Genomic DNA, 25,784 nt, shown 5'->3' with positions numbered 1-25,784 from the left:
GCAGAATAGTTATTCTCAAGTGACCATTCCAAGTTAAGGATGTGTTCTATAGTTTTAGGGATTTTAATTCCTATATTATGTCAAAGAGCCTCAAAACAAAACATAAAGGCTTCATTATGATATGGAAACTGTGCTACTTTGGTAACAAAATATTCTAAAAGTTATATGTCGTCTCTCTGAACTTTCAAATCTGATTCAAATTTTAGACTGAAAAGTTCACACAAGTAATAATCTAACAGTTTCACAGTCTCATGACTATAATTCATCACACTCTATTTATTGAAGTGACAGCTCCTTACAACTAAACTTCAGGCTCTCCAAGCACTTTCAGAATTTGTAAGCTTGATTTATACAAGTCCAGGGGAAATCTCTGAGTTATCACTTTAAAGTGACAGGAATATAATTTGAAAAATTCAGAAAATATTAACTCAATCTATTTTTGTGATATATTTTTCTTTAGGCGTTAAAAAAGAAGTGCTCCTCATATGTTCATAAGGCAAATGTTCTAGGCACATAAAATGTCCATTAAGAGAAGAGAACATGCTTTAAAAAAAAAAAAAAGATCCCTGTCACAGTACTACAGCATCCATTACAATAAAGGAGTTTGAGTTAGACAGAAACACCCTCTTCTCTTCTGTTTCCTCTGTATTAGGCAGTAGTTTCAAATGAGGTAAAGATCTATAGCTCTTTAAAGAACTGACATGGAGATTCACTTCTTTAACACATTCACTATTTTTTTTAAAAAAAGACAGTGCTGTTTTTTGCAGTAAAGATAGAAAATAAAACTATGATTAATTCACTCAAGAGGTATGAGCAATCTAAATCTCACTTAAAATAGGAAAAAAATTTTTTTTGCTCTCATCCTCACAGTATTTAATCTATTATGAGTAAAACTCCTTCATCACATCATGCTTTTGTGTTTGATGTGCTCCTTATTTTTTTTTTTTTTTCCCTTAGCTATTCTCACATTTCAATCAGGGAAGCTGAAATCCCAAGTCAAATCTTAACGTGTTTACATGTCTGAACTGAAGCTGATAACATCCAACTAGTGGAGGAGCTGAGATCTTTCCAAAAACAAACACAGGACTGCTCAGTGATTCTTCTTCCTTTCTGGGGGTGGGCAGATGGGGGCCTTTTCATCACATGATCTACAACCCTGTTTACAATATTCACATTTAGAGGATAGTATTATAGTTTCAGCATATATAGAGTTATACTCTATTTGCAAGGGTAAACACTATTATGCAATTTTTATAAATGCATATCAATATATTATGTTTTAGCAGCTTATTAAAATGTTGGTTTATCCAATGAATGATTTATGTTCATTTTTATTTAGAGTAGAGGCTTCTACTAGACTTGCCAAAGTAATGTTAATAAACACGTTCAGGTCTTGCTTCTGAAGTTCCCTATCATTTATTTTCTTTAAAAGTGTCAAAGAGAATCAGTCACTAGGGCTGTTTGAGACATTTTTTAAAAATCATCTCTACTCTGAGGTTCTTGAAACATTTTTTAAAGTCATATATATTATCTACATGAATTAATGAAATCGGCAGTATTAATTCAAAGAAAGAAGTGGGACACTAATTAGACTCATGACACTACTATGTGATCCAATGAGAGCTGACAGCCAAGTTGTAAGGCCTCTTGAAGAAGAAACCGTGTCTTATTTTTTTGCCTATGCAGATCTTAAACTGCAAAAAGACTTTTCCCATTACTACTCCTACAACTATTATCATCATCATTATCATTACCTGACAAGGGCAGAACCTCTATATGAGTATCCAAGTTCCACACTGGTGCTTCCAATTTGCATTTTGGTGAATGTATTTTTAAGAAGGTACACAATAGGAGTCTGAGCTGCCCAGTCGAATTTTGAAAGCTTACTTTCCTTTGTTTTGCTGTGAGTGTTGATTTAATTATACTGCATTATTATCAAAGCTGCATTATGTACTTTTTTTATTCCTTTTACATGTGTTGGAGGTGAGGACCTTGGCTTTGTCCACAAACAGTGTGTTTCAAGTTATTTCTTAAGTACTAAATAATAAAGAAAAGAGAAGAAAAGATTTTTGAAAAAGATAGCAGACAGTGATCACAAGGTAAAGGGTTAAATGTAAGATCTCCAAGAAACATTTTGAAGTTGATTAAGACTCCAGCTTTGCATTAAACAGTATCGCTTCCACATGAGTTGTTGCTAATACTGTTACAGAGCAGCTTGAGAGCCCAGTGTGCCAGTGACCTCCCTCACCCTCCAGCCACCCACCGGGCCTTCCTGATTAGCATTCTACCTGGTTCTCTGAGGAATTCCCATCATCCCCTAGGAGCTCATTCCGTACTTCGTCACTGTAGGCGATCCGTGACCTTTTCTATAAAACAAAACAGAAAGGGAAAGAGCAAGACGAACGTTAGAAAGTAAAGGCTTCCAAGCATTATTGGTATCAAGACTGATCATCTCAAACCTCGAGAGCCCCCTAATGGAAACCTATTTGCTCAAATCTGCAAACCAAAGTTGTGCAAAGTTCTTGAACTTGAGGAGTTTAATGTAAATTATAAGTTTTTTCAAATGCCAGTAATGGATGAAAACTCTGCATTATGTGAGTACTCTATTAATATTGACAAACAGATCAGAACTGATATGTTATTCCATGCAGTCATTCAGATCAGACCACGAAGCAGAAAGAAATACAGCTATTTTGCTGTATATCTGCCACACTCACCAGATGCAGTTAAAACAAGAGTACATAGGGTCTTTAATACTGTGGCAGGAAATGGACTCTACAATATAGGTCTTTTAAAATCTCTAATTCTAGGATAATATCTCCAGCTATATACTGTGATGCCTGGAAAATAGCATATCCCCATTTCCTTCATTATTGTGATGTTACTAATCAGAAAGAGATGGAATTTAAAAGTCCATCCTGTTTCCAAACTATAATTTAAATGACTCCTAGTTCTCTATAAAAATGGCCTAAGGAAACGTAGTGGGAGTGTGTGCGTATATGTATCTGGTAAAACAACTTAAATTTCCCAATCCCAGTAAACAAAGGCAAGTAGGTTATGAGTCAACTTTTCACAATTCCAGTAAATAAAGATAAGTAGGCTATGAATCGATTTTCCACACACTGAAATTTTGTTTTACAAGAAATCTACCTTTACCAGTAAAATCAGAGGGACATGTCTGCAAGCAATTCATGAATTATCTAAACGTGCACACATTTGGAAAAGCTAAAAAGCTCTGAAAATTAGTTGTGAAGCTAGAGTGCCATCCTCAGATTCTACTTCAGCATCACTATTTCAGACCCAAATGTGGATGTACAGGTTAATTTACTGCCTTTTCTGCATCTGAACTAACTGAGCAAAATCAGTCAATTAAAAAATGGCAGCTGGGAAATAGTAATCTTTTCTTATTTGGTGTCTACAGTTTAGGACTTAAAATTTCTTACCTGTTCAACTGTGATATGAAAAATTATTGTAGTTTAAAAGGACTATCCATAATCCAGAAGTCAACAAGATTTTTATATAGATTTTTAAACCAGTGAATGAGTAGCAGAGCTTTGCCAAATAGTATTTTAAACATAAAATCCTACTATATTGGGACTTAAAAGAACTTTCAACAAGGAAAACGAATAGATTTTAAATAATTTTAAAGTTTGCCTTTCTCACTTGGGGCTCCCTATCTGAACCGCCAAACACAGAAAATTATTTGTGACTATTCTCAATTCTCCCAAAGATGGGACATGAGAGAGTTTAGTTCATTACACAGAATAGAAGTCTCAGGGCATTAAGGCTTAACTCTGGCAGAATCCTGTTGAAAAGGGCTGATGGGGTGTAAATAAAAATAAATAAACCTAGACATCCCTTTATTTTTTAAGGAAAACAAAAATCAGTCTTGTAGAATTCTAAAGGTAGCTTTGATTAAATTGAGACTAGAACCCTGTGGTCCTAACTATAGCTCAGTGGTCATTCTACTGCACAAAATTTCCTCATTTTATTACCCTCTGAATACATACACACAGGAAATAAAAATATATAAAAGTTGCAAAATGTTACAAAGGAGATGGTGGTATCCCCTCCTGTTCTAAGTCTCTGCCCCAAGCCCCACTTCCTTGCTACAAACGTGTGTATCATACCTTGGCAAATGTATTAAGTCTGTAAAGTAGATAAATGAAACCAATGATGTTGCAGAAAGGACAAAACAGGAAAGGTAGGTCATCAGCCTGAGGTCAGTAATGACATCTATATCAGCTGTCTTAACTATTCAGGAGTGACCCAACTCATTCCTTTTTGAATATGGCAGGCTTCTCACTGCCACAAACAGCAGATATTAGGCTGGCTTCTCTTACTGTATTTACTGAAGCTACTATTAATTAGCTATTTCTACTGACTCTGTAAAGTATTGAAAAATGCTAAATTACAAGGACAGTGCACTATGTGGCCTTAGCACAACATTTCATTCAAGCCAAACCTTTCTTTTGCCCATTTGGGGTTCCTTGCTACAATAGTTTCAAACTATCTAGCAAAAGTATTTTATAGCATTAAAGGAAATGAAAACCTTTTAACAGACTGTGGTATCAGAGCTGCCTTTTTAATTATTCATTTCATCACTATGGGGGACTAAAACATTCCACAGTATGCAAGAATATCATATAGAGATTGTTTTTGTTTTTCCCTTTTTTACCAAAATACCAACAAATTGGCATAGATTGTTCAATTACACTATATTCTTATTTTGATTTTCTGTAGTTCAAAAGAAGAAAATTACAAACATGGATGCCTAAATAACTGATCTTGTTTTGGTTAGAATCCATTGCTTTTAAAAAACAGCAATTAACAGTGTATAGGCTCAGCAACAGAGGAGAACTGAAGATTTACCCATAGTTGAAGGGTGGGTCCTGTAAATGTCACTCTTTACCATTGGGATAGTAAAAACTGCTCATTGGGATGACTCTCTGGATGTAATTAAGCACATGATATGCTGAGTTTATAAAATGTTCTCTGATAGGACTGACTTCTGTTACAGAATGAAAAGGCAACTTATTTCAAATATCAGAAATAGTTCCTCATGAAAATGACACAGCTGATGCTGAAAACTGAACTCTTTACACTTAAGTATCACTTTGAACAAAACGTTTTTAAATTCACACTTTGCTTTATTAAGAATTATTTTTAAATTCTTGCCATTGGTCTTTTCTCCTAATTTTCTGTGGTTTAAAATTTTAAGTAAGCTGAATTTAATAAACTGTAATTTAGCCTGCAGGATCATCACTAAAATAACTGAACACCCAGAAAGCCCAATTCGTCTGAATGAGAAACTGCTTATTTTATGAAATTTTCCTCCAAAATATCAATAAATTGTTTTACCTTTTGTGGATTTTTTTGTTAGTATTTTACATTACTAAGTACTATGCCATACTTTAAATTGGAAGATTCAAAGTTAATGAAACGGAAACACCTACTGTATCTTGATCAACTAACTAAAATATTTTTTACTTTATTATCAACTGTATAAAATCTGTACTTTAGCCAAATGCAAGCATGAGAATTTGAGCTGGAAATGTCACACACTCAGCTACAGTTTGAAGGAACCCAATTCATAATGCATTTTATAAATAGTTAATGACTTCTATACATAAGCTAACCAGGCAAATCAAGAAATTGTCAACATTTTTAGTCTTAGTTGTCAGTTACTACTGTCTCCTGGTGCTTTATATGTGGCTTCTGGAGAAGACAGAAGCTCTCTGCAGTTTGTAATCTATTGCAATTTCAGGCCTGTACCATAAGGGTAGAAAAGCTTCAACTGACAATGCGTGCCACACACACACACACACACACTCACATACACAGAATGTTAAATACAAGGGCATTCCTCACTTTTAGTTGTGTGTTTGTGTAAAGTTTATTCCTTCTAACTTATATATTTGGGTGGACAGAGAAATCTACAGACCATATATGAACCCTAAAAAATACGACAAATCAACAACTGACTGCTATCCCTAAGACATTAGATGCACAAAATGTCAAAGGGTTATTTTAAACTGATGACAAAAGTGAGTCTTCGGTTAAGAAAGCAAGAATTTCAGATGCCAAGCAGTTTTTTTACTTGATGAACACAACCTTTGCATACTGATTGGCTGATTTTCTTAAAGCCACGTTCAAATAGATACACTTGCTCAGTTCTCTCTGGAAATCTGGCTTGAAACAATCTATCTACTTGACCTTAACATTTCCCAACTGAACTGAATGTGTTCCTGGACAGGCACTGCTAAACTAGAAACAAAATGAATTAACTTAGCTTAAACTAATTAAGAACTGTGATCTGTGGTACCGCCTCCTGGATGAATCTCCACTAGAAACAGGGTATACGTAACCAGAATTAGGATTTCTAGCACTCACCACTAGCATAAGCATAACAATGAAGTTGGTTTATTACTAGAGCGTATATGAGAATTTAATTTCCATGGCGCGCACATGGCAAAGCAATTGCTTAAATTGCCTCACCTGGGAATTTAATACAATGTTATCATCAGACCAGCCACATTGTAAATAGATTTATAATGCTTTCCATGTGCTGCACTCTGTTGCATATGAATTAAGTAATGATCTGGTATTACAATAAAATCAGCTAGTTCCCACACCTGGCAGACAGGATATTTCACTAAATTAATACCCAAACAGCTACATCACAAGGCATGGGAGAGGAAACAATCTCTAAGGCATTGGACGTGAGTTTAACATGGGAGGCAAACACTCCATGGTTATGTAAAATGTTACTGTGTTGAACGGCCGCTCAAGACAATCTGTTTCTAACATCTGTATTACGGAATTAAGACTTTCTCAGTTCCATTCAATTTTGGCCTGATTTCCTTCATTCAGTACTTTAATTACTAATCAGCAATCCACAACATTCACAAACACTAAGAAAGCCCTTTATTCTAATCTATGTGCTGCAGACAGCCAAATAATTGATACAAAGTATACTATGGTTTTGGTAAGTAATGAAAGAACAGCTTGTCCTACTTCCTAATCAAATCGGTCTATAGAAGAAATGGTTAATAGATTTCTCCATAGGTCTAAAACAAATTACCCAGTCTGGCCAGACTTTTCCATTGCTTCTACCATGTCTTTTAGTTTCCCTGTATTTAATAATGCCCCAGGTTACCAGGTGATACACCTATTAAAAACTGTTATGCTTTCATAGCCAAAGAATTTAACTGCTCTAAAGAATTTAACTGCTCCTATTACAATTAACACTTTGGGATAGCTATAGAATACCATGAAATTATATTTATTAGCTAGTCATATAATTGCTGGCACTCATTTCTTACCTAATTTTATCTGGTTCTAATTAAATAATATCATACTTCCATAATGCCCAGATGGCTTTCTAAAATGCATCTATCTTTGGCCCAAGACATTGCATTTTTAACCTCTCTTCTATTTCTCCACTGGCAATTCCAGCCTTTCATCCTCACTCCACTCAGGACTTAAAAAGGCTCATCAATCCAGGGCAGGAAACTTAAATTTTGGAGGAAAAAAATAGATTTGTGAAATTCTGTTTATTACACCATTCCCCATGCTGTACTAATTTTTAGCAACAACAACAAAAAAATTTAAGATGAAAACATATCATACTGGGAATTCTTTTGTCCAGTGGTTAGAACTCCATGCTTTCACTGACAAGTGTGCAGGTTCAAACTCTGATCAGGGAACTAAGATCCCACAAACTACACAGTGTGGCCAAAAATAAAAAATAATGAACATAAATTATAATAATAATGCTTTTAAAAATACCATACTAAATGATACAGATAAAGGTAAAGTCAACTGTTAGGCAAATGTTTCATCCTTGGAAAATTGTTAAGACTTTGACAAAGCACAGTGCACTGAATGAAAAGAACAGAAATGATATTTCAGTATGTGATCTTGGTCAAATGAAGTTTTCTGAGTATCAGTTTCCTCAATCTCTAAAAAACCGGCAACAATATTTATTTCCCACAGCTTTTGTGAGGATTTAAATATTATAGACAAATGGGAACCTACCATAATACCTTGAATGTGATAACAATACAAAGGATGTTTAACTAAATATTTGTTCATAATATTGGAAAGGATGCAATAAAACCAGTACACATACATGACTGAGGGTCTAAATTAGTGCATTCTTCCTCAAAAATGATTTGCCAATATATACCAAAATTTGCTTTAAAAAGTCGTATTATTTAATCCAGTAGTTATAATTCTACTACTACATTATTTTGCCCAACTATCTATTTTATGGTGCCACAATTTTTGGACAACTTCCAGTGATAAAAACTTTATTGCATTTCTTTAATGTTATCAGAGAAACTAACTTCCAATCTGTCTCTTCTAAGGAATCATTCCACTAAACATGGCTTGCTCTTGCTCAAGGGACTGTTTAGAGTTAAAGGTCAAGCTCATTTGCTGGAAAGTGCACATGCCACATGTCACCAATACTATAGTGTTAATAAAGGGAAAGCACACTTTCTATCTATCATAAACTCATGGCCAATGGACCATATGCAAGCCACCAGAGAAAATACTAAAACATCCTGCTTCCAGCAGTTGGAAAAGCAGGTTACTGTGTGAACACTGAAATAACCCATTGTTCTTGAGTATGTAATGCGAGAAAAAAAAAATTTCCAAGATAAAAAAAGTCTTCCTATTATAATCATCCTCATATACTATTTTTGCTTGCACTTTCAAAACATTTTACATATTTGAAATTGATATTTGTATTTTGACTGTAAATAAGATAAATCATATCATATTTTCTCTTATTTTTAAAATTTAGCTTTGTTATCATATGTATTTATTTGCATATGATGAAGTTATATCTATATATATACACTTATAGACTCACACAAACCCATATGCAATCCATATGGAACGACTCTATTTATGTTTCACAGTTCTAGAAGAGACTTTTATTTATACTAGGAACTCTGACCATATTGCTGCTACATCATCTAATGATCTGCAAAACAGAGAGCCCAGAAATCATGTAACTGCACTTCTTCATTTCCTCCTCCAGCATTTCTAAACTTATGTCTGAAATTTAAGTTTAACATTAGTGTTTCAAAATGCAACTTGAGTTAGTTAGAACCATGGCCCCACTTGCTTGCATATGCTTATAGTTTACAACTTTGACACTGCTATTGAACACAGTGTGTCTGTGTCTTATATCATGTTAGTCTGTCAATCAATAATTAAGTTACTTCATTCAGAAAATCCGCTCATGATAGAATGCCCAGATGTTGTTGTCAACATCTGGAATAGTGTAAGCATGGAGTACAGGAAGTCTAGCTCCTTAAAGTCTTTCTGAATATAAAATAACTACACAGACTATACTTGAAATAATCAAATAAATATCCTATATATTCCCACTGGAAAATGATACTCTGATAAATGAATGCTATGTAACAGATGCTTTTATTTGCAGTTTTAAAAGAACTACTGAAATAAAATATGAAGATGTATATAATTAATTTGAATCTAGGCTTCCTATGTAATCTACCAGGTGGCACAATGATAAAGAATCCGCCTGCCAATGCAGGAAATGCAGGTCTGATCCTTGTGTCAAGAAGATCCCTGGAAGGGGAAATGGCAACCCACTTGAGTATTTATGCCTGGAAAATACCATGCATGAGGAACCTGGTGGGAGGAACCTGGTGGGATCACAAAGAGTCAGACACGACGGAGCAACTGAGCGTGTGCACGCACACACATAATCTGCCTAGCATTAGTAAACAAAAGTGATCCATTTGTTGCAGATCCATCCACAGTCATTATTTCAAGTGATCCAGACATGCAGGAGCAAATGATCTTGAGGATTTTGTGTAACTGACACTGAGGTTCCTGCATAAATGACAGTGTGATAGTTGACCAGTGACACGAGGCATCAACTAGACCAGCCTACAAACGTAGAGATGAGGGCTTCTAAGCCGGATGAACTGTACAAAAAAGATCTTCACGACCCAGACAATCACGATGGTGTGATCACCAACCTAGACCAAACACTCCGGAATGCAAAGTCAAGTGGGCCTGAGGAAGCATCACTGCAAACAAAGCGAGTGGAGGTGATGGAATTCCAGTTGAGCTATTTTAAATCCTAAAAGATGATGCTGTGAAAGTGCTGCACCCAATATGCCAGCAAATCTGGAAAACTCAGCAGTGGTCACAGGACTGGAAAAGGGTTTTCATTTCAATCCCAAAGAAAGGCAATGCCAAAGAATGCTCAAACTACTGCACAATTGCACTCATCTCACACGCTAGTAAAATAATGCTCACAATTCTCCAAGCCAGGCTTTGGCAATATGTGAACCGTGAACTTCCAAATGTTCAAGCTGGATTTAGAAAAGGCAGAGGCACCAGAGATCAAATTGCCAACATCTGTTGGATCACTGAAAAAGCAAGAGAGTTCCAGAAAAATATCTACTTCTGCTTTATTGACTATTCCAAAGCTTTTGACTGTGAGAATCACAACAAACTGTGGAAGGTCCTTAAAGAGATGGGCATACCAGACCACCTGACCTGCCTCTTGAGAAATCTGTATGTAGGTCAGGAAGCAGCAGTTAGAACTGAACATGAAACAACAGACTGGTTCCAAATAGGGAAAGGAGTACATCAAGGCTGTATACTGTCACCCTGCTTATTTAACTTATATGCAGAGTACATCATGAGAAATGCTGAGCTGGATGAAGCACAAGCTGGAAACAAGATTGCTGAGGGAAATCTCAATAACCTCAGACATGCAGATGACACCACCCTTATGACAGAAAGCGAAGAAGAAATAAAGAGCCTCTTGATGAAAGTGAAACAGAAGAGTGAAAAAGTTGGCTTAAAATTCAACATTCAGAAAACTAAGATCATAGCATCTGGTCCCATCACTTCACGGGAAATAGATGGGGAAACAATGGAAACAGTGACAGACTTTATTTTTGGGGGCTCCAAAATCACTGCAGATGGTGACTGCAGCCATGAAATTAAAAGATGCTTGCTCCTTGGAAGTAAAGTTATGACCAAACTAGATAGCATATTAAAAAGCAAAGACATTACTTTGCCAACAGTCTGTCTAGTCAAAAATATGGTTTTTCCAATAGTCATGTATGGATGTGAGAGTAGGACTGTGAAGAAAGCTGATCGCCGAAGAATTAATGCTTTTGAACTGTGGTGTTGGAGAAGACTCTTGAGAGTCCCTTGAACTGCAAGGAGATCCAACCAGTCCATCCTGAAGGAAATCAGTCCTGAAAATTCATTGGAAGGAGTGATGCTGAAGCTGAAACTCCAATCCTTTGGCCACCAGGATGCGAAGCACTGACTCATTTGAAAAGACCCTGATGCTGGGAAAGATTAAAGGCAGGAGAAGAAGGGGTTGACAGAGAATAAGATGGTTGGATGGCATCACTGACTCAACGGACATGAGTTTGAGTGAACTCCGGGAGTTGGAGATGGACAGGGGAGGCTTGGTGTGCTGCAGTCCATGGGGTCGCAGAGAGTTGGACACCACTGAGCGACTGAACTGACTGAGTGAAGCCAGATGAGCGATCTACTCAAGGCCACAAACCTGTGAGGAAACAGGCAGAAGAATGATAGAATTCATTTCCCAATGCCCACCCTCTTTTCACTTTACCAGACCACCAAGATAGGCTGTGGGGGCCTTATCACCCATTCCCCAGCGCAAGGTTGGCTGTTCCATTCACCTAGTTCTATGAATGCATCATCAACTACAAAGTTGATTAGTCTGTAGATTTTATTTCTTGTCACGCTCCTCCAAAAGAGACAAGCAAAGCTTTACTTATACTTTGTTGTCAACATCTGGAATATTGACATCAATAAATTCGAAAGTCCAAGGGTGACACATGCTTAATGCGGACTGTTTTATTTGATAGAATAAAGTGTTTGATCTCAGACAGTGAGTCACAACCATACCTATGAGTGTAACTTAGATGTTTCAGGATTAATCTTCAAAGGCTACACCATGAAACAGCAATAATCTACCCATATGGCAGGAGAGGAGCCACACCAGTTATTAAGATGTACTAAGAATCCTCTGATGACACCCAAATGGCAGAAAGTGAAGAGGAACTAAACAGCCTCTTGATGACGGTGAAAAGAGGAGAGTGAAAAAGATGGTTTAAAAACTCAACATCCAAGGAACTAAGATCATGGCATCTGGTCCCATCACTTCATGGCAAACAGATGGGGAAACAGTGGAAACAGTGGTAGATTTTCTCTTCTTGGGTTCCAAAATCACTGCAGATGGTGACTGCAGCCATGAAATCAAAAGATGCTTGCTTTTTAGAAGAAAAGCTATGGCAAACCTAGACAGTGTATTCAATAGCAGAGACATCACTTTGCCGACAAAGGTCAACCTAGTCAAAGCTATGGGTTTTCCAGTAGTCATGTATGGATGTGAGAGTTGGACCATAAAGAAGGCTGAGCGCTGAAGAACTGATGCTTTCAAACTGTGGGGCTGGAGAAGACTCTTGAGAGTCCCTTGGACTGCGAGGAGATAAAACCAACCAATCTTAAAGGAAATCAGTCCTAAATATTCATTGGAAGGACTGACGCTGAAGCTGAAACTCCAATCCTTTGGCCACCTGATGTGAAGAATCTACCAAAGAATCCACCGTGTTACAGTGACATTACAGTGCTCATGATTCAAAGGTGTACGATATATCTTTTACTGCTTTATAAATATAGCCAACATAACTGTGATACTTAGGCAATAAAACTCTCCTAGCCCAAATTCTCCATGGAAATATTTTGAAGATTACTTCTATACCAAGGTAACCCAAAAGTATAAAATAGAATTTCAGTTCAGTTCAGTTCAGTTGCTCAGTCGTGTCTGACTCTTTGCGACCCCATGAATCACAGCACGCCAGGCCTCCCTGTCCATCACCAACTCCCGGAGTTCACTCAAACTCATCTCCATCGAGTCGGTGACGCCATCCAGCCATCTCATTCTGTCGTCCCCTTCTCCTCCCGCCCCCAATCCCTCCCAGCATCAGAGTCTTTTCCAGTGAGTCAACTCGTTGCGTGAGGTGGCCCAAGTATTGGAGTTTCAGCTTTAGCATCAGTCCTTCCAATGATTAAGTAAATACAAATATTCATATCTGATTCATAAACATGTTGTGAATCTAAAAGATTCTCCATTTTCGATCAAAGAGTAATCCTGCACACTGAGGGGCTTTACTTTATCAAGTAATATTCTTTCTCGTCTATCTTCAATGTGTCACTCTTTCCTGGTTCTTCCCTATTCTCGTAATTTTAAGAATGCAAACATTTTTAAGTGTATCCCAACTTTAAATTTTGTTTAAGGTAAGAGTTTGATATTCTGCCTTTTTAAAAAACGTTATTTATTTTAATTGGAGGCTACTTACTTTACAATATTGTGGTGGTTTTTGCCATACATTGACATGAATCAGACAGGTGTCCCACCATCCTGAACCCCCCTTTTACCTCCCTCCCCCACCTCCCTCTGAGTTGTCCCAGAGCACCAGCTTAGGGTGCCCTGCTTCAAGCACTGCATTTGCACTGGTCATCTATTTTACAGACGCTTACTCCTTGGAAGGAAAGTTATGACCAACCTTGATAATATATTAAAAAGCAGAGACATTACTTTGCCAACAAAGGTCCGTCTAGTCAAGGCTATGGTTTTTCCCGTGGTCATGTATGGATGTGAGAGTTGGACTGTGAAGAAGGCTGATCGCCAAAGAATTGATGCTTTTGAACTGTGGTGTTGGAGAAGACTCTTGAGAGTCCCTTGGACTGCAAGGAGATCCAACCAGTCCATTCTAAGGGAGATCGATCCTGGGTGTTCATTGGAGGGACTGATGCTGAAGCTGAAACTGCAATACTTTGGCCACCTCATGCGACGAGTTGACTCACTGGAAAAGTCTCTGATGCTGGGAAAGGTTGGGGGCGGGAGAAGAAGGGGACGACCGAGAATGAGATGGCTGGATGGCATCACCGACTCTGTGGACATGAGTTTGAGTGTACTCCGGGAGTTGGTGATGGACAGGGAGGCCTGGCGTGCTGTGATTCATGGGGTCGCGGAGAGTCGGACACGACTGAGCGACTGAACTGAACTGAACTGAATATACATCCAACTTTAAATATTTTAAAATGTCATTTCACCCTGCACTACTCCCCCCAGCTAATGCCTAACTGCTCTTCATCTTGCCTTTCCTAGCTAAGCTTTTTGAAAGAGTATTCTCTACAAACACTAACTATAGTTATTCATGGTGCTGCTGCTGCTGCTAAGTCACTTCAGTCGTGTCCGACTCTGTGTGACCCCACAGACGGAAGCCCACCAGGCTCCTCTGTCCCTGGGATTCTCCAGGCAAGAACACTGGAGTGGGTTGCCATTCATGGTGCAGCCACTTACTAACTTCCAACAAACTGATGTTTTCCTATCACACCGCAGGAGTCCCTGTGAACACCAATCACTTCCTAGTTGACAAATCCATTTTAAATAACTCTTTTAGAATAGTTACAGATGTCTAGAAAAGTTGCAAAGATACTGCAGAGAGTTCCCATATAACCTAAACCTAGTTCCCCTTACTATTAAGATAACAGCTTCCATTAGTGTGTCACATTTGTCATAATGAATGAATCATCTGTTCATTATTATACATTATTACAAACTGAGGTCTATATTTTTATCAATTTCCTTAGTAGCTAAAGTTCTTTTTCTGTTCCAGGACACCATCTAATATCCTATATTATGTTTAGGTGTCATGTCTCCTTAGGCTCCTCTTGACTATGGAAATTTCTTGGGCTTTCCTAGTTTTTGATGGCCTTGACATTTTTGAAGAGTACTGGTATTTCACAGAATGTCCCTCAAATGGGATTACTCTGAGGTTTTTCTCATGACCAGACTGAGGTTTTAAGTTTCGGGGTGGAAGACCACAGAGGCAAAATGCTCTTTTCATCAACATCATATCAAGGGTAAGATTATCGACATGACATCACTGTTGATGTTCATCTTGATCACCTGGTAAGGAAGTGTTATGTTTCTCCACTGTAAAGCTACTCTTCTACCCCTTCTTGTACCGTATGCACTCTGCACAGTCTATGTTTGAGGAGTGGGGAGCTACGCTCCACCTCCTTGAGGGAGGAGTATCTACATAAGTTATCTGGTATTCTCCTGCATGATCTGTCTATCTAATCATTAGTTGATACCAGTATTCATGGATATTTATTTCATACTTTGGCTTATGAGCCAATACTATACTTCACTTACTTTGTTGCACAAATAAGTGCCTACAGTAAGTTACTTTGTTACCAACTTTGGCTCCAATGGCCACTTTTCAGTTCTTTTTTATGAGACCTCTGGATGGCCTCTGACATGGTTGCCCACTTTCCCATTAGCAGTTACACCACCACCCTCACTTGAAATTCCTCCTGCCCTGGTCTCCCCTTCTCAGCCTCCTTCATCTTAACTACTCTCTCAGTCTGCCCTGAGTTTCCAGCCTTAGCCCTATTCTCACTCATCTGTTCGATCTCATCTATATCCATTGTTCTAATCACAAACTAGAGGCTGGCAGAGACATGTTTTCTGCATAAATTTAATTTCTACTTGGTGCCATAGATAATCAAAAGACTTCTCAGACTTAACACAGACAAAGCGGGGCATATTCTTTCTCCTATATACTTCTCTTCCTCCTGTTTTCCCTAATTTGGTGTATGGGGTTACCATATACATTGTCAACCCAGATAAAAATCCTAAAAAATTTCCTACTCTTTCCATTACTCTCCAAATCCAAACACCAGGCAAGAATCTTTGAATTAAACTCTTATTTTTCAGAATATCCACACTTCCAAGATGTCTTAGCCATATTTCCAAGATGTCTGTTACCTTATGCACTGGTCACAATTCTTTCCCCGAAACCGTCGTTACCACGTATTTCACCATTCTCTTTATATATGAATTATATTTGATAGATACTTGTATGGAAAGACTGACAGGGTTTTGGGCAGAGGTAAGCCAACAGGTACAAATTCTCAGTGCCTCATCCTGGGGAGTAAGAGACCTTTTCAACCCAACCGTATCTATAGCAGAGTATCAAAGCTATAAAAGAATCATTGTCCAGAGATATAACTTATTTCAGAGTAGACATGTTAAAACAGAAAGCTAATTCATTCAACAAAAGCCAATAACTATGGGAAAATGCTAAGCATTAGAACTCTCTCCAACTTTATAAGTCAAGATCACATTTCTCTTTAATTTCAAACGTAGGCACATCTCATATTGGCTATTGTATTGTTCTCCCAAGTGAGGTATTCCCATTTCTCATTATGTAGTAGCTAAAAGACCTCCCTTTCAAATGAGATGATGTGCATGCATATTTCTCCTTTGTCTGATCTGTGGACCTGAGGAATATGGATTATTTCTGCTCTCTGCATGAAGAAGCTCTGCTACAGGCCTGGCATTCAGTTTGCTTTTATCTCTGAGACCCCAAATTGTACCATTAGACAACAGAGGACACTTATCTAGATTGAACTGTCATACAAATAGATTTTTTGTCAGCCATACAACTTGTATTGGGGAACATGCCAACAAAAACAAAATCCGGCAATTTTAAAACAACAAACCTATCCTCTACTGACACAAAAAAATCGCTGTATTTCAAATGAATAAGAATTACTATAGACCACATATCCTGTGTGTGGGTGCTGCACAGAAAGAAAAATATTCTTAGAACTAATTCTATCTAGTTTCTGGAGGTGGTTTAACATAAGGCAAGCACGAAGTATACTTAATACTCATAAACATACAAGAAAAAAATACTAACAGACAGGAATTACAAGTTATCAGAGGAGAACAGGGTTTTCTAACAAAATTCCAAGTCAAAATTCATCGGCTACATGAAAAAGTTGACATTGTGTTGCACTTTTGAGTTTATTCTCTGCTCTGTAATGCTCTCGGGAATGTAGGTGATGCCTCTGCCCACAAAACAGTCAATCTGAGTAGTAAAACCATCATTCTCCCTGAGCCTAAATTGATTCTGGCTCTGTGTCTTCAACATTCATAAAGAATAATTGAAAACTAGAGAACTGACCTCATCACTGTTACACTCAAATCTCTTCCAGATCTCAGACTATTTGGGAAAATATTCAGAGTTGATCTATTCTAAATTGGTTAATCTCAGACATCAAAAATGATAAACTACGTCAGTAAAAGTAAAGTAATAAAATTTTCACAACTTAAAAATGGTATCAGTGTGCCCATCAGTATAGAAATAATTTAACCTCCTCCCTTAATATTTTTGACTTGAATCTCATTTCCTTTTCTATAAGCTGCATCTTCATTCTGGGACTTCTGCTGGAGTCACTCTTTCAGTGAAATTCAGGCTTACACCTGTGGGATCAGACACTGTTGTGAAGCAAGTAAGTAAACACGCAAATTCAACTCTGTGAATCCACATCAAGCTGACAGAGAAAATGAACAAACTTATAGGTCAAAAACTTCAACTGAACCCATGTCATTTTACTAAGCAGAAATCTAAATAATTAGTTCAACTACTCAAATGCAAATATTTATATTTGCAAATGAGTTTTCTTCAACTGAAATTATGTAACAAGAACTTAGCACTTTACAAAATTTTGTACTATGTTACACGACAAAGCTGTAACATTTTATGTTCTATCAACAGGTACTTACGGCAAGACTTCAGATTTTATAAAAGGACAATCTCAAAAAATAGTAGAATCCAGATACAAGACATGAAAAGGACTTCAAGACTGGTAGCCAAAATAGAAAACTGATTAAAAGGTAAAATATAATGTTCCAAGTTGTCGTCACATTTTGGTAAATGACAGAACTATCTGAGAAAAATTATTTTTACTTTGAAGAAAGTTATAATATTACATTAATTTAAAAACATGAACAGATGGAGTCAACTTACTTTCAAAGTGATTGACACAAAATATTAATAGGCAAATCTAGGTAAGGGATGTATATATGTTCTTTGTGTTATTCTTTAAACTTTTCTGAAAGTTTGAAATTAGTTTCAAATAAAAAGCTTAAAGTGATTAAAAAGTATAAAAAGATTAGTGGGCTAAGGAGACAGAGCTAGTTTTCTACAACTAGCTAATGTCTGAGATTATCTAAATGTCCAGAATAAATCCTTGATCAGAGGGATAATAGTTCATGTCAAACAAAAGTATGAGATCATTACTCAAATTTAGACAATTTAAACTGTTAATTTTTATTATATACAATGGTGTTCTCTTTAAGCTTTTTCCCACAATGACACAGGATTACTTTTGGTAGTTTTAAATTAGCAACATAATCTTCTTTTATAGTTCAGCTATGAGAATGGACTTTAAACCATCCCTAGGTAGAGAAACTCAAAGTTATCAGCTCAAAATAATGGAATATTATCTACCATTTAAAACAATTCTTTTTTTCCTTTCATTTTATTCTGAATAAATTTTTGAGGGCAATATTTCTAAATTAAGTTGCTTAACAGACAGTAATCAATGATTTATCATTATTATTTTATAAAAATGTCTAGAGGAATCTAATATAAATCTCATTGGGGTGTTTTGCACTAACTAAAGATCTTTTAACGTGGTCTTAAGTCATGCTCTAATGTTCCTGAAGAGAACACACTCTCACATAGTTAGACATGCCCACTAAACTTTGACTTGATTTGGCAACCAAGATATTGCTGATCTGTCTAATTTTGACTGTGATAGCCATGGACAGGGACAGGATGTAATTCCACCTCTGGAAAGAACACAGCCAATTCTGGCACTCTATAAATATGCAGTAATGATAGGACCTTAGGGCTAAAAGGGACCTTGAGAGATCCTCTAGTACCATGCTCCCTGATGTCATTGCATACTGAATATATCTGATAAAGACCTGGGGAAAGAGGTTTCTTAACCTTCACAAAGGAGGTTTACCGACAGTCAAGGATTACTGTCAGAAAGTAGCTCCCCAAATTAAACTTAAATCTATGGTACTACACTTACACACACTGTAGAGCCCCAAAACAGGGGCAGACCACACTTGGTATAACAGTTGTTCACAGACTGGAAGACACAAAAACTTCACAACTTTCTGTCCAGAGAAAATGATCCCAGGACCTTTTTTCATCTGTCTAGTTTTTCAATCCTTTCATCATCTGAGGGGATTACCAGAGAATTTTTTCCTGAATTTTCTTAAGGCATGGTGCTGGAAAACTTTGAGAGTCCCTTGGACAACAAGGAGATCAAACCAGTCAATCTTAAAGGAAATCAACCCTGAATATTCATTGGAAGGACTGAAACTGAAGCTCCGATACTTTGGCCAAGTAATGCAGAGAGTCAACTCATTGGAAAAGACTGTGATGCTGGGAAAAATTGAGGGCAGGAGGAGAAGCGGACAACAGAGTATGAAATGGTTGAATGGCCTCACCAACTCAATGGACATGAGTTTGAGCAAACTCTGGGAGATAGTGAAGGACAAGGAAGCAGTCCATGGGGTTGCAAAGAGTCGGACATGACTGAGCAACTGAACAATGGTAACCTCAACAATACTCAGAGATGGTCATTAGTAAATTCTCCCAGATTCTACCATGAACCAAAATGTACCCAATCTTACAATCTGTAAAGCCGAGGAGGCCCCTCTTTTTACTGGGCATTCTTACTTCTGCTCTGAATACATTTAACATTATGTATCAGTTCAGTTCAGTCGCTTAGTCGTGTCTGACTCTTTGCGACCCCATGAACCACAGCACACCAGGCTTCCCTGTCCATCAAAACTCCCGGAGTTCACTCAAACTCATGTCCATTGAGTCGGTGATGCCATCCAGCCATCTCATTCTCTGTCGTCCCCGTCTCCTCCTACGCCCAATCCCTCCCAGCATCAGACTCTTTTCCAGTGAGTAAACTCATCGCATGAGGTGGCCAAAGTATTGCAGTTTCAGCTTTAGCATCAGTCCTTCCAATGAACACCCAGGATTTATCTCCTTTAGAATGGACTGGTTGGATCTCCTTGCAGTCCAAGGGACTCTCAAGAGTCTTCTCTAGCACCACAGTTCAAAAGCATCAATTCTTGGGCGATCAGTTTTCTTCCTAGTCCAACTCTCACATCCATACATGACCACGGGAAAAACCATAGCCTTGACTAGACGGACCTTTGTTGGCAAAGTAACGTCTCTGCTTTTTAGTATGCTATCTAGGCTGGTCATAACTTTCCTTCCAAGGAGTAAGCGTCTTTTAATTTCATGACTGCAATCAGCATCTGCAGTGATTTTGGAGCCCCCCAAAATAAAGTCTGACACTGTTTTCACTTTTCCCCATCTATTTCCCATGAAGTGATGGGACCAGATGCCATGATCTTCATTTTCTGAATGCTGAGCTTCAAGCCAACCGTTTCACTCTCCTCTTTCACTTTCATCAAGAGGCCTTTGAGTTCCTCTTCACTTTCTGCCATAAGGGTGGTGTCATCTGCATATCTGAGGTTACTGAGATTTCTCCCAGCAATCTTGATTCCAGCTTGTGCTTCTTCCAGCCCAGCGTTCCTCATGATGTACTCTGCATATAAGTTAAATAAGCAGGGTGACAATATACAACCTTGACGTACTCCTTTCCCTATTTGGAACCAGTCTGTTGTTCCATGTCCGGTTCTAACTGTTGCTTCCTGACCTGCATACAGGTTTCTCAAGAGGCAGGTCAGGTGGTCTGGTATGCCCATCTCTTTCAGAATTTTCCACAGTTTATTGTGATCCACACAGTCAAAGGCTTTGGCATAGTCAATGAAGCAGAAACATGTTTTTCTGGAACTCTCTTGCTTTCTCCATGATCCAGCGGATGTTGGCAATTTGATCTCTGGTGCCTCTGCCTTTTCTAAAACCTGCTTGAACATCTGGAAGTTCAAGGTTCACATATTGCTGAAGCCTGGCTTGGAGAATTTTGAGCATGACTTTACTAGCGTGTGAGATGAGTGCAATTGTGCAGTAGTTTGAGCATTCTTTGGCATTCCCTTTCTTTGGGATTGGAATGAAGACTGACCTTTTCCAGTCCTGTGGCCAATGCTGAGTTTTCCAAATTTGCTGGCATATTGAGTGCAACACTTTCACAGCATCATCTTTCAAGATTTGAAATAGCTCAACTGGAATACCATCACCTCCACTAGCTTTGTTCATAGTGATTCTCTCTAAGGCCCACTTGACTTCACATTCCAAGATGTCTGGTTCCAGGTGAGTGATCACACCATCGTGATTATCTTCGTTGTGAAGATCTTTTTTGTACAGTTCTTCTGTGTATTCTTGCCACCTCTTCTTAATATCTTCTGCTTCTGTTAGGTCCATACCATTTCTGTCCTTTATCGAGCCCATCTTTGCATGAAATGTTCCCTTGATATCTCTAATTTTCTTGAAAATATCTCTTGTTTTTCCTATTCTGTTGTTTTCCTCTACTTCTTTGCATTGATCGCTGAGGAAGGCTTTCTTATCTCTCCTTGCTATTCTTTGGAACTCTGCATTCAGATGCTTATATATTTCCTTTCCTCCTTTGCTTTTCGCTTCTCTTCTTTTCACAGCTCTTTGTAAGGCCTCCTCAGACAGCTATTTTGCTTTTTTGCATTTCTTTTCCATGGTTATGGTCTTGGTCCCTGTCTCCTATATAATGTCACGAACCTCCGTCCAGAGTTCATCAGGCACTCTATCAGATCTAGACCTTTAAATCTATTTCTTACTTCCACTGTATAATCATAAGGGATTTGATTTAGATCATATCTGAAACATTATGTGTGTGTGTATATATATAAAGGGCTTCCTTGGTAGCTCAGACGGTAAAGTGTCTGCCTACAATGCGGGAGACCCGGGTTCGATCCCTGGGTCAGGAAGATCCCCTGGAGAAGAAAATGGCAACCCACTCCAGTACTCTTGCCTGGAAAAATCCCATGGACCGAGGAGTCTGGTAGGCTACAGTCCATAGGGTCACAAAGAGTCGGACACGACTGAACAACTTCACTTCACTTATATATACACACACACACACACACACACACACACACACACACTACTTTTTAAATTTATTTTTAATTGGAAGATAATTGCTTTATAATATTGTGTTGGTTTCTGCCATACAATAACATGAGTCAGCCATAGCTATACATATGTCCTCTCCCTCTTGAACTTCCCTCCTACCTCCCACCCCATCCCACCTCACTAGGCCATCAGAGAGCACCAGTTTGCGTGCCCTGTATCATACACCAAATTCCCACTGGCTATCCATCTGACTGTCTATGGTAGCATACATGCATGACTCCATGCTGCTCTCTCAGTTCATCCCACCCTCTCTTTCCCCAGCTGTGCCCTTAAGTCTGTTTTCTGTATCTGTGTTTCTCCTGCTGCCCTGCAGTTTCATCAGTACCATCTTTCTAGATTCCATATACATGTGTTAATATATGATATTTGCTCTTCTCTGTCTGACTTACTTCACTCTCTACATACACTAATTTTTATTTGAGTTTTAGGACTAATTACTATTACTTTTTTAGATTTGTTTTCTTGTCCTTTGAAGAAACAATATGATAAATTAGAAAGCCCTCCAATTTGGGCATCAGATGAGCCTAAGTTTGAATCCCAGGTTTGTCCTTCTCTAACTAGCAATTTAACTAGCAAGTTTTTGAACCCCTGTGAAGCAGCCAAGGTAAAGTTTACAAAAGGACTAGTATAGTGCTAAACACTTACTGGGAATTAAAGAACAATAACTGCTCTGATCTTAATAATAATTATTATTGAGAAAATATAATAATTATTGAGAATGCCAGCAAGTCTATTCTTTTGGCATATAAAACTCTGGGTTTGTCTACCTCACCTCTTTATTCTATGATGGTCCCACACACGTATGCCCAACATAACCACTTCAGTTCTGTTCCCCGTTATCACCCAAACTTCTGACTATAAAGACCAGATTGCCATTCCATTCCAGTTCTTCTTTGCCCTTGGGACTCAATTTTGACTTTCATTTTTTGATCTTCTTTCCTTTGACTCTTTATACTTACATTTGAACTTGATTTTCTGTGCTTTGACCCTCAGTTTTCTCTGAAGTTTTAGGCTCTCATTCACCCATTTCCTCTGTCTCTAGAAGAGCAAATACTTATATATGTGATCCCAGAGAAAATATTTATAGATGTCATCCCAAACTCTGAGAAGAATCCAGACAGTACTATGACAAAGAAGCTTCAAAGGTAATGTGCTTCATTATCAGCACCTGACAGTATGAGTTAAACTACGATCCAATCCTAGTTTTACTATCTATTTTTTGTGTGACTGAAGAGAAGATATCTAACCTTTCTGAGTCTCTTTCTCTATAGCTGCATAAAAGAAATGACAAACACTTAGTTGGCGTGATTAAATGGGCCTTGTAATAAGGACAGAGCTGCACAAGTGAACGGGTTCCCTCTAAGTTATCACTTCTCTCTCTCCTCCCGCTCTGGGCTTGGGCAGGTGGGTGAATAACAAGAACAAATATACTCTGACGTCTCCATTCTCAGCAAAACTAGAAAACAGATATTATTCATAGATCCCAAAATATGAGGCGAGGTGTCCCAAAGCAGATGAGATCATGCAGAGCCACTTGATGACAAAATGCCTAAAGGATGATATGAGGATGCACCCATTGCTGAGCTCAAAAAGCACCACTAAAATACACTTTATAAAGGTGAGGGACTCACTGTGAAACACAAAATCTATGTCTCATTTGAGACAGTGGCTGTGAGAAGGTGTAAGCTGGCTGCTGGCAGAAAGACTACTAGACACAGTTTGTTCAGAGAAGCAGAGGAGGTGCTGCTACATAAAGACTAACACAGGACTTCTGCTTCCCAAAGAATGCAGAAAATCACAAGAGACCATTGCTTTCACCTTAACAAGCAAAACAAGCTGGAGAAGCTTCAAAAATCACAATTTTTAAAAACCTATCAGAGAGCTGATGAAACAGACATCTAAGTAAAATACAGTCCAGAAAACCATAAGTCTTTTATAGCAGAAAAGAGACCCGTGGATGTTCTCATTATTGGGGGAATAGAGGAAGCCTCCAGGGCGTCCTAGGTGGCACTATTCGTAAAGAACCGGCCTACCGATTCAGGAGATGTAAGAGACAAGGGTTGGGTACCTGGAGGAGGGCATGGCAACCCACTCCAGTATTCTTGCCCAGAGAATCCCATGGACAGAGGAGTTTGGAGGGCTACAGTCCATAGGGTCACAAAGAGTTGGTCACAACTGAAGTGATTTAGCACACAACACAGAGGCTTTGAAGCCTCCACAGATATGGATAAGAAGAAACCAGCCATTCTTCTGACCAGCTGTGGACATTTGATTCCAGGGACTGAAGCCAATGCTAATAAAGACAAGACCATGATGTTCACAAGCAGAAGTTGGGAAGAAAACGAAGAAATATACACAAATATTGTCCTACTTTTAGAAAAATGATTAAAAATGCGTGACCTGATGACAGTCATATTCATAAGAAATTCATCACATGTAAAAATCCTAAGTAGGCATCCTTCTACTGTACCACATTTATCACAAAGGTTAACCATTCAATTCCATTTGATTTACTAAGTGTTCTTTTTTTTTTTAAGTAGGGATTGTTGAGTAGATGGTCACAGATATAACTGCAAATACTAATCTCTGATTTATCTAGGCAAGTAAAAAAAAATAGATTTTTTAAAAAGTAAGAATTTTAGGAAACGTGTACCAATACATATTTTGCCACTTCACAGATGGCTAATCACATTATTCTTATTTGTAAAATGACACTGAAAATTTGGTAGAAATTGGAGGCTATATAGATTACAGAAACTGAAGTAATATCTACCTTAAAGGTCCTCCATATGAATTTCTCAACACTACTTTAAACTCCTGCATTATCCCTTTTAAGAAATACCTACATTTTTGCTTAAGGCATTGTTTCAGAAAATTAGATGCTCATAATTCCCAACCAACAAAACCAATCTTACTATTCAATTTAAAAGTAAACTTTGATGCCAAAGTTTTCAATTTCAGGGGAAATAAAGGATAGCTAGCCAAAAGAAAAGCTAATTTTCCAATTAGTAAGAAATCACACAGTTCCTGAAAAATACAACTATTAATATAGTACTCAAACTATGTCAAAATACTGATCAGAAAAAAAATAATTTGGGAAGTGGTATCTCATTTATTACTTTTTTCATTTTTCTTTGTTTTTTGGTTTTTTTTTTTTTTTTTGGTAAATGCCTTAATCTAGAATTTGTCTTAAAAGAGAATATAAAGATTTTAAGTTATTTAAATGGTTTACCATGAAAGACCAGAAACATTTGAATTAGTTATGCTGCTGCTGCTAAGTCACTTCAGTCATGTCTGACTCTTTGCGACCTCATAGACAGCAGCCCTGAATATATCATGATGACACCAAGTAAGTACTCGTTTTTGGAAGAAATTCTATTAATAAAGTCATAAAGTTTTACTGACCATCTCATACTCAGATCAAACAACAAATCTATAATAAATAATGATGCTTAAAGTAGATATTATTATATTATTATCACTCTATGTATTATTAGTTTATATGTTGGCAACCAATTTCAATTCATCAAAAACTCTGAATAGGAAAAGAAATCTTTTAGTTGGAACTGATTGGCTGACAAACATTTGACTTCCCATAGGTACTGGAAAGTCTCAAAACATTAGTTTAACCTAATGAGATTTACTTTTTTGTTTGTTTAGTGGGAAGTTTCCTCTAGACTCCAAGTGGAAAACAGATGGAAGGAGGACTGGTCA

General features: G+C 37.7%; 1 protein-coding gene across 5 annotated transcripts in view; it reads right to left on the bottom strand.

The window, feature by feature from the left end:
• Positions 1-25,784, bottom strand: part of VTI1A (vesicle transport through interaction with t-SNAREs 1A) — a 387,110-nt gene that overhangs the window by 304,753 nt on the left and 56,573 nt on the right. For all 5 annotated transcript variants that reach the window (XR_008685737.2, XM_055424649.2, XM_055424647.2 and 2 more), the window contains exon 4: positions 2,289-2,366. Coding sequence is in view for 4 of the 5 variants with exons in the window: in XM_055424649.2 (XP_055280624.1) it covers positions 2,289-2,366 (78 nt within the window). In the remaining variant the exon portion in view is untranslated. The remainder of the gene's footprint in view (positions 1-2,288; positions 2,367-25,784) is intronic.

This window comes from Moschus berezovskii, chromosome 12 (assembly GCF_049115385.1).
Source record: "Moschus berezovskii isolate FMDL1 chromosome 12, NW_MosBer_1.0, whole genome shotgun sequence".
Classification (NCBI taxonomy): Eukaryota; Metazoa; Chordata; class Mammalia; order Artiodactyla; family Moschidae; genus Moschus; species Moschus berezovskii.
Note: the sequence above shows the minus strand (reverse complement) of the source record. Positions and strands in the feature narration are given on the sequence as shown.